The following is a 20,170-nucleotide window of genomic DNA, read 5'->3' as shown; positions in this document are numbered from 1 at the left end:
ACAATAACTTGAAATATAATCCCTATTATGCAGATAAAAATCTATGAGATGCTACAAAATGATACAACTATAACGATTGTTCTAGCAGATATCACAAACATTGATCGTCCTTTGGACAACGCTTCCATCGACACATATCACGGTCATTATAAATAACGAATAATTCAATAATGAACTTTTTTGAGCTAACAGATCACGAAAAATTTCTGTTCAATGCCCAAACACCCTCATTTTAGTTTTAAACCGCATTTCCTTACGAGATTTCTGTAAAATTAGAAAAAAGAAAAAGACGAGCAAGCTTAAGCATATTATTCAGAATTTTGACTACTGAGATACAGGCAATAAGTTGAGCTCTCAAAATGCATTCAACAAAACAAAAACGGCTAACCGGCATCATTTTCTCTTGTGCGAAGGAAAGGAATATACCTACGCAGTGTTGTTTTTCGATTATTTCTATTTTCTGAATTATCCGGTGCTTGCAACACTCCCAACTGTGCAGGTGTAAGTTGACATAAAGCTGAAGCAACCGCTAATCCAGATGTACCGTTCGGTGTTGTGGCACGGCCTCCAGTTGGCAAACGAACAGCCAGAGTAAAAACCCCCGATTTGTAATTGCTACACGGCTCAACGGACAGGGGAGTGGGTCCTTGTACTGGGCCAGTAGCCTGTAAACAATTCGGATACAAACAAATATCTTCGGATTAACTGCAGAAACATTATACAGCACTATTTCAGCGCAAACATCAAGAAATATTGGGAAGCAAAAATGTAAAAGTGGTGTTTTCTACTGGTACTAACAAAATAATCTAAAAATAAATAATTTCATCCATAAAAAGCAAATGTGATCGTCTTTTTTCAAACATTTCTTAAGATTTCATCGTAGAGCCGTTCAGGGAGGTTGAACATGACTTTTAGAATCTTTGTAGACGGAACACAAGGGATTTCCTTACGGACTGCCCTCTTCACTGATACTGAGGTTCTACGTTAACATGCAGAGAAATTATCCTGAGATATCTCATGAGAAAAAAAAAGAAAACAGAAACTAGATAATCGAGTAGGAGAAACGAAGTCACTATCCAAAAGGACCTGAATGAGGAACATTTCCCTCAAAATCGAATGTTAGTTAAGTGTAAATGGATTAATGTGAAAGATCGTTTTCTTTTCAGTCTGAAACGGGAGTTTGCTGGTCAAGCCTTTGGCGCTTATACAAAATGATTCCTGTGTAGCGATCACACACTGCTGGATCGCACACATGACATGATCTCAAAAAGGTTACTACAGCTAACCAAAGGGGCTCCTCTCATTAATAAATTCCGTACATAGCTAGAGAGGTGACCACTCCAAATTAGAGAGTCATTTTTGCCTTATTCAGCACTTATGGATTAGGATGTTGGGATTTCTCCACGCTTATGACAACGTCAGAGATGTATATTAAGACTATGAGCATGTACACGTTCAATTCCTCTTAACCGTCCTGGAAACGGCGTTAGAACACCCCTCACTTACGTAATTTCCGACGAGGCACCTCATATCGTCACCTTGGTACATGCACCGGTTCCCTCAGTAACCTATTCATTGGTTTTAATTGAATACGCTGCTGGGTAAACATCACTGATTATCGCCCGCATGCTCGCGGGGCCGTACAAGGTACACGTTCGGGCGTGAAGACGCTCATACTTTTAATCTTCATCCTTAACCCTACCTTTTTCTGGAGAGACCCCATCATCGCCAATTTCGTGGTGTGCTGCCTTTTAATTACTACCTATTAATGTCATAGGCACATTACTTAAGAAATGATTTTCACATCGGGAAATAGCTTACGATTGCAGATGAAAATACGCGATGTCTCATAAAACATGTTTGGCTCTCCAGCTATTCTTTTAAAGTAATCACTGCTGATTTTGAAAATCTTGCGCGACGAAGATCCTCCAATCTTACACTTCTTTGTAGAACAACCTATCACGTAAACGCGCATGCAATGAGAATAGAATCACGTTCTCTACAATAAAAATTCCGTTTTTGCAGTTGCAATGACCTTAAAACTTTGCAGTAGCTCTAGGAATCTTGCTACGATACATAACATAGACCCGCAGGGAAATCACAGTAACCTCTACATCCAGAAAATGGAAAATGACGCGTGGCGTTTTATGAGTTCATTCGGACCAAATGTGAATATTTTGTTAAAGGCATCACCCCGTGAATCTGAGCTGGTACGGATTTCAGGTGGAGTCGTATACGGGATAGTAGGTTGTGGAGAGGGCTGTGATTCCGTCCATTTCCTTCTAATTCCCGTAAAAAACGGCCCGGAAGATGCGGCGCACGCACAAGGCTGGCGCGCTCCAACCGAACTCCTTGTAGAAAATAGTGCGCCGGAACGGTCGAAACCGTATCTTCTGGGCCGTTTTCTACGGCAATTAGGAAGAAATGAACCGAACTTCTTCTTCCAACAATCTACGATCCCGCATACGAATACTCCACCGGAAATCTGTACCACCCCAGATTCGTGGAGTAATGCCTTTAAGACTGGTACGCTACGGTAGAAACAATGGAAGAACATACTCTGCTTTGTACTGCTAGTTTCCTAATCGCGGTCAACAATTAATACCATTCTTAAAGGAATTACCCCACGAATCTCACGTGGTATGGATTTACGTGGGCCAAAGGCTATACGGGGACGTAGATTGCAAAAACAGGTGGGATCTCGGTCATTTCTCCCTGCATGACTGTAGGCAGATGGCTTCGGAATGAGGTTCCTTACGATTTCCGATTATTACGGTTCCCTCCGATTCCTCGAAAATCCATTCGGACGTCCCGATAGACAATTAATTCCATTTCACGAATCGCAGGCGTGGGCGGGGCGCAAAGGTGGCGCGCTGTAATAGAGGACGTCGTAAGGAACTGCATTCCGAAGCCGCCTGTTTACAAAGATGCAGAAAGAGATGAGCGAGATCCCATCCGCCCCGTATAGTCCTTGGCCCTCGGAAATCCATAGCACGTCAGATTCGTGGGGTGATCTCCGAGAGCTGAACGAAGTTGAATGGGGTTTGCAAGGAAGAACTTGTTCCAATCCGTTCCCAGTAGTTATGCAAATTGATCTATCGAACTCCTCGCGCAGAATGTTGCGCGAGTATTGTTCTAGTGCGATTAAAAGATTGATCAAACTCGCAAGAAAAAAAAATCACGCAAAGTCATTTTTTTAAAATAATTTCGAAGGTATCATTTGCCATTCGAATATAAACAGGTGAAAATAAATGAAGCTGGAAGCAAGCTGTCCCAAAACTGACCGAGAAGCAATGCACATTTGTGAGCTCCAGCTTGATAGACGAGAAGGGTCGTGAAGCCATCTGCAACCAGAGGAACATTGAAGTAAAAACGAAACAGCCGAAATTCAAGGAAATCATAACAAAAATGTATTACATGTTCGATTTCGTCAATTCTCCTCTGGTTTCTGCGATACACTTCGATACGAAGTTTGATCATCCACAGCAAACCAGCGACAACTAATAGGACGATGAAGCAACTGAAAATAAAAAATGAACATAAGTGATTTTCTAAAGTTTTTATAGAAGTATAAATAAACGAAAACTGAAGTTTACAGAGAAACAGTGCCACTTACGCTGCAAAAATAACGAAGAAAAGCACCCAGTTGATAGGTGGGGACTGAGCAAATGACACTTGAATTGTGATGGGAGTGGTGAAGTTGAATACTCGTACCTAAATTAGTCAGGTTATATCAGTGATGAGTTAGAATTAGCGAGAAAGCGATATCACAAACGATTCTTTTAAGACACTCACGAAGAAAGTGGTGTTTGCATCAGTTCCGTAAGCGTAATCAGGATCGGAAGCAACATAAACACGTCGGAAACCTTTTGAATCACAAGTTGTGTTGTGCTAAATTTTTTCTTCGTTAAGATACAGCAACACAGGTGACCAAATTCTAGATGCGAAGCCGCATTGAACAAATGGGATTTCTCAAAAGAGCGATCACGAGGTCGTAAGGCCAAAGTTTCTATTAGTATGTACGACTTGAATCCTAATGGGCAATAATAAAAAAAATCTTGTGCATCCTAGAGCTATCTTTGGACGCATACGAGGAACACTGAATAAGAGGCAGTGAGGAATTGAGAATTAAAGCCAACGTACCATCATCTTCCTCGGGGTCGACTCAAAAAGTGAAGAAGTGATGTTTAGAGCAACGTTTGCTTGCGAACCTCCATCGCAGCTTATTTGAAACGTTACGTCCGTGTCTTTCTGGAAGACCAAAATCACGAAATTAAACACATCTTGATAGCAGCCATTACAAACTAGACTTCAAATTAAGAGCACTTCTTAACATAGGTTCTAACGGCGGCTACACTAGCTTACTTAAGCTGCTTCTAGAAAATTTGAAAAATAGGATTTAGTCTCCTAGAAATTCTGATTAGGTGAAGGACACTTCAAAAAAGAAGCCAGTGAGCAACTTCAAAGCGAAGGCAATGATTAGCACAATGTGCTTTCGTGTTTGAGAAGCAAAATGACAAAGAAATCAATCTCAAGTGGTTGAAACAGGACTGAAGTCTGTTAAGAAACTTTTTTCAAAGCTCCAATCTGTACATAACAAAATCAACTCAATACACAGCAGAACAGGACTGCATACAACAGGCACACATACAAAATATATTCAAGAGCACGGTACATTCTTACGTTTCTATTATTGAATTCAAAACTCAACCACTGGGAAGCCAGTGTTTCCGTGACATTAGGTTAATACCGAATTTAGGAGTGCAATTCCGCTGTAGAAACAACCTCCTATCGATTAAAAAAAACATGAATGATGTGGTATTTACATTTATCATCATGTTTAATTTTACCGAACGAAAGAAGAAACCTTAAAGGTGTCGAAAGGGACACCGAAAATTGAAATAAGAAGTCCTTCATAGTCAAGCAGCCACAGAAACCCATATTTTAAATCCATCTGTGGATAAATGATACACGAATACAAAAAAAAACCACCTTATGTGGAATACTGAATAGATAGATTTCGGTGGCGTGTTTGTCTTTATCCTCGTTCTTCAGCTTAAAGGTGAAGATGAAGTCGACGCTGAGCTCATCTAAAATATGAGTGTACTGAGTGCAAAGTAACGCGCGTCTTGGAGAAGAAGACCATGGTATGAAACTCACAGTAGCAAGGAGTTCCATTTCTTGGCTGACCGTAGTATTTTTGCTCACAGCGATCGCATTCATTACCAATTACGCCTTTCGTTCTACAATGGCAAGCGCCGGTAGCGTTATCACAAGTGTCTGCTTGTCCGTTACACTGGCATGCTAAATATTGCACTTATATCACAAGTCCCAATGAAAACAGGAAATTTAGTTGAAACAAATATACCCTTGCAGTGATCGCCATTACGTGGATCTCCAAAGTACCCGGGAGCGCAAAGCTCGCAATGTTTTCCCATAGTGTTGTCTTGGCACTCTCCACAAACTTCCTGGATACCTCCGAGAGTATGACGTGTACCGTTGCACATAGAGTGACCGTTACACTGACAAGCTAGAAAGTAAACATCTACTACAATCGTCTAAGTCATGTCAAGGCAAAACAATTTAGAAACGTCGCATTGAGTGTTAAAAAAACGGGCACAGTTAGCGTAAACAACAATAAGACACAAACCTGGACAATCAATGAAATACCACTGCTCAGAACGGAAGTTGGGTCCAGGATTCAAAGGACCTTGAGCTGACCCCTGTGTACAGTTTCCAAGTCCTGTATGAGAACCATCGTCAAGCCATCCACATTCAGGAGAAAGTTGGCACTCGGCGCAAGTTTTATGTGCAGAACAGTTCGAAGACTCTTAAAAAACACAGATCAACATTTGAAAAGGAAAGTCAATGTAGTAGAACATTTTAAATCTTAAAAAATAAAAGAATGGTTGCTAAAACAATGTTTAGCGCAAAATTCTTTAACTTTGTTTACAAGAATTTACTTTCTGTAAAATGTAGAATAATGGATGATTACATCAAATACATCGCATGTTATACAAATTTATATCTTTTCTTGTTCAACAAAACATGAATTTTCTGCATATTCCTTATGATATCAGATTTATGCGAAATTAACTTCGATATTTCGTGCGTGCCATGTCAAATCCACTAATCAATCTCATATTTGCACTTGAGGGAACATTTGGGTCCAATTGAGATTCACAGGCACATCTTTTTACCATGTCCAACAGTTGGCTGTGGATTCTGCAGTCCATTTGATCAATTCCTTCTGAGTACACTTTCGATATAGGACCTCAACGATGGATTAGAAACGAAAAGAGGAAACTGTTGTAGTAATGAAGGTTTTGGTGTGGATGCCGCGAACGAATGCACAAGCAACATCTGTTCCGTGGTTATTTCTGCGACTAAGACTTCGACCTCGATCATTGTCCTTCCTAGAGCTACCCCTAACTGGCAATTGGAATGAATTGCAAGACCCGAGCACTGTGAATCCCATATCGGGCTTAAAGGCATCACCCCACGAATCTGGATTGGTACGGATTTCCGGTGAAGTATTCGTATACGGGGTCGTGGATTATGGGGAGGAGGGTGCTTCCGTTCATTTCTTCGTAGTTGCCGCAGAAAACGGGCCGAAAGATACGGCTTCGAGCGTTCCGGCGCACTATTTTCTACAACGAGTTCGATTGGAGCGCGCCAGCGCTGTGCGGCGCCGCATCTTCCGGGCCGTTTTTTACGGCAATTAGGAAGAAATGGACGGAATCACCTTTCTCTCCATAATCTACTATCCCGCATAAGAATACTCCACCTGAAATCCGCACCACCTCAGATTCGTGATATGCTGCCTTTAAAAGATTTCAGATGGTTTAGATACACTGCAACGTACACTAGGCTATGTGCTAAAGGTCAATTAATTAGCAGTTTGCGTTCCGCCGATTAACGACCTCCGGCGCCACTGAAAAACTGCTGTTAGTCAACAGTCCTGCCGTCGCAACAACGGTTAGTTAGGAAACACTGCCCTATTCGTTGGATATCTTTGATTAAGGGACATCTGATTTCCATCCTTCTCGAGCAATCATCAACTCCTAGTAATGAACAGAGAAAACACGAATATTGCTTGTTTTATATACGTTCATTATAAGTGGGTCGAAAAAATCTCATATAATCTTTAAACATTCTTAGAAGTATTTTTCATGTGAACTGAAATATAACTCTATCCATCATCGGTTAATTTAATTATTAGATGATGACTTCCTTGAGAACTATTGATGAGAAGCAGCAAGGGAACAGTACTAGTGGTACTACTTGTAGGAAAAAATCCACACTACTGTCAGCAGATTAGCAATAAAAGGGAGCTTAATGGGACAGGGACAGCTAAGTGTTATGATGATTTTGTTGATCATATTCTACTTATTAGAAAAAATCAAAGTATGATGATATATATTCTTTGTATAAGAGATTACAGAGTAGAGAGTATGAGATAATGCAATTCCAAAACCTCAAAATTCCAACTATAGCAAGATGATATCTATATTTTAAAAAATAAGAAGATCAAATAAAGACACCACAAATAGGTAAATATTACTGAAACGAACCTATCCTGCAAGATTTGGAAAACGCTAATCCATGAGCATGACCAGCTACCCAGGAGTGACATTGTCCATATGCAAATGATAAAGCATATGCTTCCATGTTTATACATCTGTAAAAGTTGACATAAAACAAGCTAAAAGAAATGCACAAAGATTTGAATGGTACCTGTTTGTACTTGGACACCACATGCATTTCTGTTCTTGAAGGCACTGAGTGCATGTATAGAGTGAAGAACATGGTAGAGGACAATAGGAGAGGTTTTGTCCAGGAGGGATGGGAGGTGGTGTGGTTGGTAGTCGCAATGGTAAGCTAGACGAAGCTACGCGGTCTAATTCACGATCGAGCTGTTCTTTTCGCAACAATACTGTAAAACATTAGATGAATAATAGCCCTAAGTAAACTCTGTGTTTAGACATGGAATATTAAGGCCAGATGATTATATTCATAGAAAAAGTCCAACATTAAAAGGAACAAAATTGAAGTGCGAAATCCTGCTAAATAATAGTGTGAAATACACGCTAAGCTTCTCCCACTGTTTCTGGAAGTGATATAGGTACAGAAACGGAGGACAAACCAATATAGGACAGAATGCGAAGGCTTCTCCGAGTCAAATAAATGTTGCTGAGGGACTTATTTTCTACACGCTCTTCTGCAGAAATTAACAAATCGACTAAGAGGAGGTTTTGAACATAAAATTCGAACATCCTACTATACGAAAAAGTTTGGACACCCAAACCCAGGCTGGAGTTCTGAAACCGAAAACTTTATTTCTATCATGTGCTCACAGCGATCACGTGGTGAGGAGAGCCATCATTCGTCCAGCAGAAGGCAATGCTCGCAATCCGATACAGTGGATTTGAACAGCGCTGCTCTGATACGATGGGGATTCCAAAGGCAAGGCTCTCTGGATGTTAGCAGCATCAAGAGGTGGATGGAAAACTTTCAAAACAAGGGATTTTAGGAGAAAAATCCGAGACGATCGGAGGTAACTATTTCAGGCGGTATGGGAGAGCGTCCTAGGGAGCTCCAAAAATTCAGCGAGTATGAATTCGTCTTTTCAATGTCAATCATGGGTGCGATTTTCCAAGGGAATTTAGAAGTCAAGGGGTTCAGGATGAGCATAGTAAACGAGTTGACTGCGAGATTCACAAAACCTGCGAAAATACCTGGACGTGAATGGAACCTAGCAATGGCCAATCAGTATAATTCAGAGGTTTTCGAAGTGTCAATTTGGTTAATAATGCATAATATGCTAAGTAAAACTATAAGACTACTCCTGATAAAAATCCATTTTTTTTTGTAAATTTCTTTCATATTTTGTGTATTATTTCATAAACATCGGTTTCCGACATATGAAGTAGGAAGGAAATGGAAAAGAGACATGAAATTAAAGACACAAAGCCCTACTATTTTTGCTAAAGAAAACATAGCAGAACACACTTTCATCTTCCAGTGGAATACAAGTAGGTTTTCCCTCAACTGTATACCAGTTACAGTGAGCGAGTAGTTTGCAGCTTCGACAGTCGTTCGCCATACCGCAAGGACGCGGCGGAGGAGGATCTCGTGTTAGTGAACATTTCTCCCAAGTCGTAAGCATTACCTACAAAGAATCGGATGCTATATAGATATAAAGACGTTCGACTATGATACTAACTTGACCATCTACACATTCTCCATCGTTCGGCAGGCACTGATCTCCAGAAGGGCACCAACCACATCCTGGCTCAGAAATGCATGACATGCAGTCATTTTGTTCATCACAGACTTGAAGCGCTTGCCTGGAAATTTGTTGATAAAGAGGGGAAAATGAAGAAAAATAACACAGACGGCTATCTATTCGTATGCAAAGATGCGATTTTGACACGGATATTGCCATTCACTTAGAAATAGAACAAATTTTACCATACAAGTTTATCCTCATTGCACTTTCATTCGCTTCAACCAACCTTAGCAACAGTTTACTTTACCTCAACTACACTTTATGACTATTTGCATTGTGAATTCTGTTACCTTGATAAACGAAAATTGAAGTGTAACATTAATTTCCGAAGTAACGCCACTAGAATGCTTTGAAATGAGAAAACGTTTCAGAGAGACCTTCTAAAAAGAAAAACTTTACAGAGAATATATAGATTTGCAGAGAAATACATACTGATAACTAGCGAATGATCGCTAAAAATATCATTCCGTAGTCTACCATTTGGTTTCAAAGTGGGGCTTATTAGTTGACTCAAAGGGTTGGCAGTACGAAGAAAAGTAATAGTAATGGTAGAAAAGTACATCCAACTTCCACTAAGTTCATTTTAAAAAAGCAAACCCAAAGATAGTGTTGAAAAGAACCGAGCTTTGGACAATGTGCTTACCTCACTGCTGTATTTCTACACTCCGACACTGATTTGGGCGATTCGTTTTTGACGAAAGACAGAAATGACTGCTTATAGCTTACGAACGGATCGAATTTAACACATGTGCGATCAGCGAAAACACATTTCACTCCATCAGTTAAGGATCGGCACTCCTCTGGGCGTGTAGCCGATGAGCATTCAGCTAAAGGTTTACAAAGTTTAGCAACATCTGATGATGTCAGAAGACAACAAGCAAATACAGAAAAAATGTGGAAGAACATACAAATTCGCATGTCCAACATTCCACTAAATATCAAAAAAGTGAGAAAAACAATTTTCAAACCTTGCTTAATAAGAAACCGAGCATTATAGCCGCTAAACATTCTACCATATAGTGAATAAAGGTGAGAACGGAATTGGAAACTACAATGCATAACCCATATACAAAAATAAACAAGGAAACCTAATCTAGTACATCAGTTCTAAGCCAGTGCTACACCGAAGAACTTACAAACGTGATGGAATTTCAAAACTTTAAATATGAGTTAAGAGGAACTCAGATATTATGAAAGTTGTATATCTCAGAAAATTTGTAGATGTATCTCAGAAATTTTATAACACCCTAACGAGCTACTATAATAAAAAGCTAACCGGGAGTGAATCGCCACACATCGTTTAACATCCTTCCATTGAATCCTCCTATTATGTAGAGCTCATTGTTTGTTGCAACAGCAGTGTGACCATAACGCCTCAACTGTGAAACGCCAGTTGAGATATTGAACCACTGTTTACAAGCTGGAATAAAAACGTAATGAGGCAGTCCTAACATCTGAACGTAACCGTAGAACAAACATATTTAGACTTCACTGCAAACTGTAACTTCACGTAAATGAATTGAAAAAAATGCGTAGAAGACAACAAAACTGAACTCATAGGAAACAGTTAACATCAAAATTATAATTATACAAGTAGAGACAAATCCCGTTAGCATGGCTGATTATCACCACACATTTTGGTTGTAATGCAGTGGAAAGGTTCGACACTTTCAAAGCCGTAGTTAAGGATATACGATCGATTTCATGGATGAGGACCCTCATCCGCAAATGCGATGGTCGGAGCCGGTGTTCCGACCCCCTTCACTCTTGGACGGTTGGCGGAGGGACATCCTTCACTTTTGTACGGTAGGCAAAAAGACCCCCTTCACTTTTGTACGGTTGGCGAAGGGACCCCCTTCACTTGAACTGCACCCCATGAGCTAGACCCCCTTCACCTGAGGAGGGTCCGTCTCCTCCCTATCACACCTATGCCCTCATCCCTTTACCAGTAGGGTTACTGCACAAAACAGCGAAAACCACAGAAACAACATTTTGTTATCATAGATCGAGAGTATCATGTGTCTGATATAGCACATATGCAGAAATAAGAAGAAAAAAGAACTCTAATTAGAGATAAACGGAATGAGTAGCACAAGAACAGAGTAAAATAGGAGTAAGATGAGATAAATTCCTTCATAGAATGGGACTGCGGAACAGAAATGGTGCATGGCATGGAATAAGAAGTAGAAAGAGCTAACAGGGAAATGGAAATCAAATTATCGAATTATTTGAAAAGGTCACTTTGTAGAAGAAACAATGCAAATTGCGAGAACAATCAATATAATTTAGAGAACCTCAGAAGAAAATAATATTGACAACAACGTACCAATGTCATAGGCTTGAATCATTCCGGAAAAGCACTCCTGTTTTGTACGAGACTCGCTAATATTGTATCCATTTCCACCGACAACAATCATCAAACCGTTCAGTATTGTAGCTGTATGGAGGAACAACTGCACACCTGATGGAGGAAGGTTGGTCCTGAAATAGAAAGTAAACTTTTTACCACTTTATAATGTTCAACAAGAAAATTGACAAAAAAAAAAGCAAAAACACAAAAGGATACAGAACCGGTATTGCAATTATAAGAAAGAAACGAAGGAATATATTAGAAATATATTATATATAAACGTTTGCCCCCTACGATTCGTCGGAAGCCCGTTCGGGTGTTTCGCTGGCGGGGAGCGCAAGGGTGGCGCGCTGTAATAGAGGACGTCGTTAAGAAACAACGTTCCGGGGTGGTCCGTTTACACTGATACAGGAAGAGATGAACACCCTCTTCCCCATAATCTACGACCCCGTATAGGCATAACCCATGTGAAACCCGAACCACCCCAGATTCCTGGGGGTGGTACCTTTAAGCCTACAACATTGAATATTACAGCTAGTGACGGTTTAATATAATCAGCTGCGAAAACCGATACGCGAAAAATCAAGAAAAAAAAAAGAAGAAAGAAATTACATGGCTAACCATTTTTCATGCTTGATATCGTATCTCATAAGACTGTCCGTGAGATTGTTCTGAGCATTCGACCACATTGTTCCTCCGTAAACAAGGATAGCATCACCCTATAAGGAGGATTAAATCACATTTTAGAAGTATACCATGCAAAATTAGATGAAAAACGTGGCATAACATTGCAAGTGATGAAACTGTCATTGCTCGCAGATATCAGAAAAGACTTCACTGGAAAAAAAAACTCACAGAATCCATTTTGTAGTGAACCGATGAATGACGGAAGCGACCATATACCTGATCCTTCGTGTTGCCAAAACGCCATCTCCCGGTTTCTACATGGTGACATAGAGATAAGAACTTTTTCAGCAAAAAATATAGAGAAACTACAAGAAATTAAATGATTTACCGAAGTTGTAAACTTGAACATTATGAACAAATCCTATCTCTGGGTTATAACCGAAGAAAATGTACATTTCTGAACCAATCACGTGTGCCGTGTGCCCAGCAACGGATAAAGGAGGTACCTGTAGTCGAATTCATTGAATACTGAATAAAAACAAAAGAATTAAGGTCGTGATGATACCATCAAATCTTTGTTATCGACACTCTCTTTATTCCATTCCTTTGTGTGAATGTCGAAGCTCCACAACTCGCTCGTGATATTTTTTCGGTCAATAACACCACCAAACATGAATAATTTCATCTAAATCTCAAGTAGTTGCATTAATTTGGTCTGAGATTTGAAAACAAATAATAGTAAGAAATAAACTACTTTTAGGCGCTAAAAAGGACTCGTAAGTTCACCTTGTAGCGAACTAAAGTATGGTCGAATCTCACGGCAGGTTTCGTATGCGCTTCCACTGCGATAGTTGACCACGATCGAGAGGTAAGATTATAGACTGTTGGATCCTCAAAATGAACTCCACTGAAGCGCTCTCCTCCTAGACATTAAACGGAATTAAAACGAAATTCAACAGAAGTTCTACGCAAGAAGAAGTTCTAAGAACTAAATTCCAAATAATGAATTAAACAGTTTTTTTTTTTTCATGGTGTCTTACCGATATTCCAAATGGCGTCATCGATTATCACAGAGGTATGGGAAGCACGACCAGCTACTTCGTTGTTTGTTGGGACACGATCCCAAACAGAACGAGCCTTGGGAGATTGACACGTATCACCTGTAATATTTGGTTCTATTATCAAAGCTTAACAAGGAAATCATATAATACAGAAACCATGAGGAATATTTTAATAACATTTTGTTTTTACTAACGTCATCCATATTTAGTTCTCAGAAGAATCCTACAAATTTACACTAGGATACACTAGGACAAACTTAAGGGATATAACTCAGAATATTTGTACAATAATAATAATAATAATAATAATAATAATAATAATAATAATAATAATAATAATAATAATAATAATAATAATAATAATAATAATAATAACGATAACAATAATAATAATAATATATATATATGTCTTCGAAAAGTCAAAAAAGGAAATATGAAATAGAAAATGCTAGAGAGAAATTATTTAGTTTCTGAAACATTATACTGAATATCAAAGAAAGTTTGAAACAACGCGAAGAATAAAAATCGTCCAGTTTTACACAGCGAAAGCGCTTTTTTGTCGAGATTCCAATGATCCACTGAAATGAAAACAACATAAGATGACTGCGACGATTGATTTTAAAAAATCTTGAAAAATTCGTTAGTGTTAGAATTTTTGATATTTTGTCTGGCACCATTTCAACTAAGGAGCCTTTTCAAAAATTCTCAAGTTTCTAATGATTTCACTCAGTCTCGATAAGCTTTTTTTTAGATCAGGCACAAATTAATACAAAAATGCAAACAGCACAAGTGCAAAAAGTGAGCATTTCATCAACGAACTGCATCATCAGACTGAGAAATGAAATTCTTTAGGAAATGTGTGGCGAAGAAAACACCACTTTCTATACTGATATCTGACATATAAATGCTTTGAAAGAAAGAAACTTGAAACAAAAAATAGTGTAGAGTGTGAAACATACTCTTTCACAACGAGAAAACAGATGTGCAAAGATAAGATGCTGCAAAGAACAGGAACGCATGTAAGATGCTAACACTTCAAATGGATTGCACATCTGTGGAAAGTCGAATGTGAAGAAAGAGATCAAAGATGCCAACAAATTTCTTTGATGTGTCGTGAATGTATGTCAGTCAAGCCATGGAGGAGAAATTATGCTTCTGGGGCAAGGACATTTATCCGAATCATTTTAAAAACTTTATTTTTATGTACTGCGTATTTCGCAGGTACAGACGACTTCCTTTAGCATTAAATCTATAACCTATTAGATCCGCTAGCACCATTTAAAAAATAAAATCTTGGCAAATTTAGTCAAACTCGCCGTGGTAAGAGACTGTACAAGAGCAGCGGGATTTCTTACAAACTCCACCGTGTAGGCAAGGTCCAGACTTCCCCTCATCTTGTTCCGTACATACGCGCATTTCACAATAAGCACCTAAAAAGATTATTCTGTAGCTTAACCAAAGATGTTCCATGAAAAAATGCAGCAGAAGTAAGAACAAACCTGTAAAACCACGCGTACAATTACACTTACTGTCTTGACACACGCCATGAGAATTACAATTATACGGACATCTAAAGCAACAATTCCCTTGCACAAACAAAATCCAAGCTAAAAGAGAAATAGATAATCTGAAAGAGGAGTAGAACTCACTTATTGAACTCGTACGATATGTTGAACCCGTTCAAATTCATAGCTAAATCACTGAAGAAATAAATAAGTGCTTTACCGGAGGGGGCGCTTACTTCCTGCATTTCCTGCTCTCCACTGAAAATCAGATATACAAATTGCTTAAAAAAGCGTATACTTGGAGAGAGCGTAAAGAAATTCCCGAGTAGAAAAAAGTGTACCAGAAGGCAGCAAGCTGTTCACCGTATACGCCATCACCATCATAGATGTATACAAAATCCCAACCACATTCTGTTTGAAAACTTTCTAATTTTAGGTTCAGAGGTGCTCCAGACTTCTAAAAATATAACAGGAGTCGATCGCTAAGGTGCAGAGCGCAGTAGCTTGAAGAACAGTTGAGCTAACCTTCTCATTCTCTATAACCCATGTACATTTGGAAGATGAGCTATAGTCTAATGGACCGTCAATGAGGTGGCTCTGATTCTCTGTGAGCCTAAATAAGAATAATGTCTAAAGTACGGATTCAGTTTAGCGCACCAAACTGCTCCAGATAAGAAGCTCTGACATGCACAAATGCTGCTAGCGTACGTGAAAGATGTTGTAGTTGAATTGAATCACCATGTTTGAAGTCTCAAGAAAATACAGAATCAAAGACTTCGCCTGCTTAGATCGAAACTATTATATAACGCGGATATACATAGGTTATTTGTAACTAATAGCCACGGTATACTATATCGATCGTAGGTGAGCAGGTTTTGAAAGAATCGTTCCTGTACATTGTACATCATGTCAAAGAGTAGCGGGAAGGAGTTTTCTTTGGTAGGTCTTCTTCAACTTGCTCACTTAATATTCTTGAACAAAATCTCACCAACTCGATAATGAATGGGCTATAGAGAAATCACTTAGAAAAAACTAATGTCCAACAAACGAATAATAAAAACCAATTAAATGCTGCATACTAAAAATGAGGAAGAATGAATTGGAACACTTACTTTATTCGTCCATAGCAGTGATCGCACTGACTTCCTACCCATCCTTTTGAGCAAGCACATGAACCATTCAAACAAACACCATTGTAGCAATGTCGATCACATGATGTTGAAAGCGACTAAATTTCAGCGCGTAAGAACGACATTTTTTGCTTCAAACAAGACATCCATGTTCTCTATTTGTTTCTGATGTTCACCTATTGGAACGGAACTCCAATCTTCTTGATTTCAAGCACACCCTTCTTTGAGAGAGAGAAAAAAGAACTTGTGCGCAATGAATAGCTCAACTCTTTCCCTACTTAATTTCATTACCCGGCTTTGAACATGGATCGTGAAAACCATCCGAGTCACAGTGGAAAAGCAACAAAACTGAGAAAATTGAAGAAAGAAATACCAGCATGGACATATACTCTACTGCCAAATTCGATTTCATGAGAGTAGAAAAACCAAAAATGATTAACTTCACATTTAGTGATCGAGAACAGTAATGCAAAGCTTACGGTGAACAACAATAATAATAATCCCAAAGATGTTACTCGGTTACCCATATCTTTTGCTGTGTTTACACAATAATCGAACGACAAACGACAACGACAGATTTTATAGAAACATACCTTCTCTAAATCGAAGCTAGCGTGATTGGCCAAGACAAGCAATGGAATGAATAGCAATGGGATGATGGAAGAGGTCCATTGAAACAGGAGTGGGTACCTCCCACGACTAGCGAAAAACATCACTCAAACATTGAGATGGGGCTGAAAACAAAAAAAAAAGCCTTTTTGTATCCGATTAAACAAAGAAATGATTAACGACTGATTAATGAAATCTACGGTGTAATACATCCGAACCATTCGAACTTTGTAACAAGAAAATCACACAATTAAAAGAAGAAGAAATACTTACACTTAAAGAAGTGCTGCAAAATATCTATAAATCAATATATCCATAAATATCTTGACAGAAAATAAGCAAAAAGGATTCACCAAGGTGTCCTAGACGGAATTACTCACAAATCGAAACAGAGAATTTAGAAAAATTAAATAGAAGGGAAGCAGAAGTAGAACTCAGCAGAAAATGATAATAAGAACGGTTTTAATTAGGAACAAAGAGGACAAAAATTGCAAAAAGCGCACGAAAAGCCTCACACGAGGCATTGCACAGAGAACACCTCAAGATACGTCTTCGGGAGCAAGAATAAAGAAACGACTCCTACTTAGACTTTGCAGAATGGATCTGGAAAAAGGATCAATCGATGAATGTGATGAGGATGTCCATAGGTGGCTGTGAACCATGCACGCGTTGCACCCGCGCGCGACCTACCAAGATGCCCGAATAGGAAGTCGTAAAACACGAACTGCGTTGCGCATTGTTCGGAAACCTACCTGCACGTTCTCATCGTTCCATCGAGGTGTTGCTATGATATTAGGAATACTGATCCGCAGTGGTATTTATGTATCAATGCATATTTATCTTTCCCGAAACATTATAACTAATTTCCCGGAAAAGACAAAAGAACCGGACCAGGTTTCAGACCACGCCATGCATTACTTTGCAACAGTGGGAAGGGCGTGAAAGATCGGACATCACTGATTTTTCATTGATGTCTTAGATGACTTGGAACTCATTTGAATCGCTATTTCGGTGTCGAAGAGATGATGAAAATGAATCGCAATGCTAGAAAAAGGTAGATTTCAACATGAATGACTTCACAAGTATTACTGTAGATGAAATGTGGGGTATGATTTTGCAATAATGACCTTGATTATCTCCAAAAATATGAGCCTGTTTCCGAAATGATGGCCTCTAAAAAAGTTAAGTATGGGCGGGTTACAGTGCAACCCACAAGTCATTGTATGTGGATAGATGGAAGTGAAATGAACTACATATAATGGAAAGTCCAAATGACTCAACCTTTAAAAGCAGCTTGGAATACTTTGCTAGATGAATCACTTCTCGGGTTTAGCATTTATGTAGCGCAAACACAGTAGCCATTTGGAGGTACCGTACTTTTGGTTGAACCTCGATTGGATCCAGTAAGTATTGGTAGCTATTCCCTTTATACCAATGGAGGAACAGAAAGAACTTCTCTTTGGAAGATTTTGTGAGGGAAATGTGACCATCGCGTCTGCAATCCTTTCGTTGTGTGTCCTCCACACCATGGAACCCAGCCGCCAATCTTTCCTCCAACGATCATCGTTTCAAGAGCGATCGATTCATCACTTTTTCGCCCAACAAATTAGAACAATCGTGTCAAAACTACCTGAAGCTTAGTGCAATCGCGTAGGTGGTTGCGATCGAAGTTGCGCTGTGAAACTCTTACCACTGGAATCCACTGGGAACTAGCAAGGGTCCCACTTTGAACGCAGCCGCTTACGCAGTTGTACCAGGCTCCAGGTCGTTTTGATCCGTTCGTGTTTTCCTTAGCAAATCCACAGGAACGTGCCTGACTTTCTGTCGATCACATAGGATAGATCCTAGAATATTCTCCTTCAAATGTCTGGAATCCATAGAACAGGATAGCGATCCAGTACAAGAGCGATAGCCTTAGCATCATTTTTTCGACGAACCACTCGGTGATCTTGACCGAGTTTTCTTTAAGCTTGCGTATCGTCCAAGAATAGAGCGGTTTACCGCAGTCAATAAGAGGTTCCACTGTGACTGCAGCATGATCGATTGGAGGTTGTTCCGTGATGCTATGTAGGATCCAATTTTAGGAATTTTATGTATTTGCAATTTTTTTTGCAAGAAATAAGCATCCATGTAGAAGAAACAGCGGCCATTCGTCGTTACAAAGCACTACATTGTCGTCATGCAAAATCTTTGAATAGAAAACTATTCGCTGGAAGAAAGGAGATTAATCCTCCTGGATCCTTTTCCTGATGACAGTAATGGTCATGTTATGCATAGATCATCTTTGCAACGATACAAAAAAGTTTTGCTAACAGTGCTGTTCTGTTCTCTATATCGTCTCCGACCATTCGTTCCATTTCCTGAAATGTTCTTCGAATCCGCATGTGATTCATGGACCGTAGCATATAGTACGGTATAGAGTAAGTTCAGAATAACCAACAGTAAAGTTCTTAATGTATATTCTCTTCAAATCTTCTGTAATTGTTCAAAAATAATTCACAACTCTTAAAAAAAATAGCAAGAAACTGAACGTTTTTCAGTACTCTTCTAAATGTATTTTTTCGCGCTTTACAGATGTAATGTAAGCCAGAAGAACATTCTGAACATTGCATCCAAGTCACTTTTTCAAAGGAATGTCTCAAATGTTCAATTTTTTCCGTATAGCTATTTTTCTTTGTAGCGATCAACTCAATTTCTTATTTTTTCAAACTTCTGGCGAAGATTACACGATATTCTTCATTCTATAGTCGAGTCAAAACGAACTGGACCTTGTTGCAGTTTTACAGACGACAGCGCCCAAAGCGACGCGGTTGAGGAAGCGAATGCGATCGTAGTGGGACCATCGCTAGCTTCACTCGAACTGCAGCAATGAGTTGTGGCAGCAAAGGTCCCGTCGCGATCGCCAGCCGCTACGCTCCTCCGCGCCGCTTGCGCAACTGAACCGAGCTTCAGGTTTCTTGACTCGACTGTAACTGCTAGTTTGCTTGTCCTTTGGTAAAGTGTTTATACGATTTGTTTTTTTTTTATATTTTAATTTCTTTTTATTTTTTCAGCCTCAGAAATGGAATATCCAGGAGGCGAAAATCAGTACTTCCGATACCTCTTTATTTCTGACGAAGTCAAGAAACCGCCGCAGCAGCTCAAGACATTTTCAACTTGTACGGAGAAGGTGTTATAGGCGTGTCTACAGCACATAAATGGTTTACGAAATTTAAAAAAAAGCGGCTTTTACCTCGACGATACGCCTCGCACCGGAAGACCCTCTGAATCTGGCGAGTTTTTTTTTTTATTTTGTGGGAAGAAAACAGTAACTTCAACGACAATTTTATCAACAATGTATTACCCGTTTTCGTTTACGACCTTTTCCCATTTCTCAAACAATTTGTTGATACCGTTTCGGCAGAAATCGCGAAGACAAAGTACATGTTGAAAGTGCTGATTTTTGCTGACAATTTAAAAAATTAAGTTATTGAAGAAACAGTTATCACAGTTCCATGGAACAAAAAGAGTTCTTTTAAATGACATAAACACTTTACCAAAGAGAAAGACAAAATCGTTATAAAATATAATAAACAATAATAATAAATACAACTCTA

General features: G+C 39.2%; 1 protein-coding gene across 1 annotated transcript; it reads right to left on the bottom strand.

The window, feature by feature from the left end:
- Positions 1-383: 383 nt before the first annotated feature.
- On the bottom strand, positions 384-16,678 carry RB195_025510 (uncharacterized protein; the record flags this gene model as incomplete). The annotated part of the gene is made up of 30 exons (XM_064213688.1): positions 384-665; positions 3,285-3,344; positions 3,418-3,520; positions 3,617-3,714; positions 3,796-3,891; positions 4,144-4,251; positions 4,993-5,090; positions 5,161-5,304; positions 5,369-5,530; positions 5,651-5,830; positions 7,575-7,681; positions 7,738-7,936; positions 9,013-9,172; positions 9,227-9,350; positions 9,936-10,119; positions 10,569-10,712; positions 11,619-11,773; positions 12,264-12,361; positions 12,498-12,583; positions 12,658-12,775; positions 12,835-12,954; positions 13,056-13,192; positions 13,310-13,429; positions 14,647-14,760; positions 14,830-14,900; positions 14,980-15,093; positions 15,177-15,292; positions 15,361-15,448; positions 15,948-16,063; positions 16,559-16,678. 30 exons carry the CDS (start codon positions 16,676-16,678, stop codon positions 384-386), a joined length of 3,822 nt encoding a protein of 1,273 aa, XP_064069569.1.
- Positions 16,679-20,170: the final 3,492 nt, after the last annotated feature.

This window comes from Necator americanus, chromosome X (assembly GCF_031761385.1).
Source record: "Necator americanus strain Aroian chromosome X, whole genome shotgun sequence".
Classification (NCBI taxonomy): Eukaryota; Metazoa; Nematoda; class Chromadorea; order Rhabditida; family Ancylostomatidae; genus Necator; species Necator americanus.
This window is presented reverse-complemented; position numbering and strand designations above follow the sequence as displayed.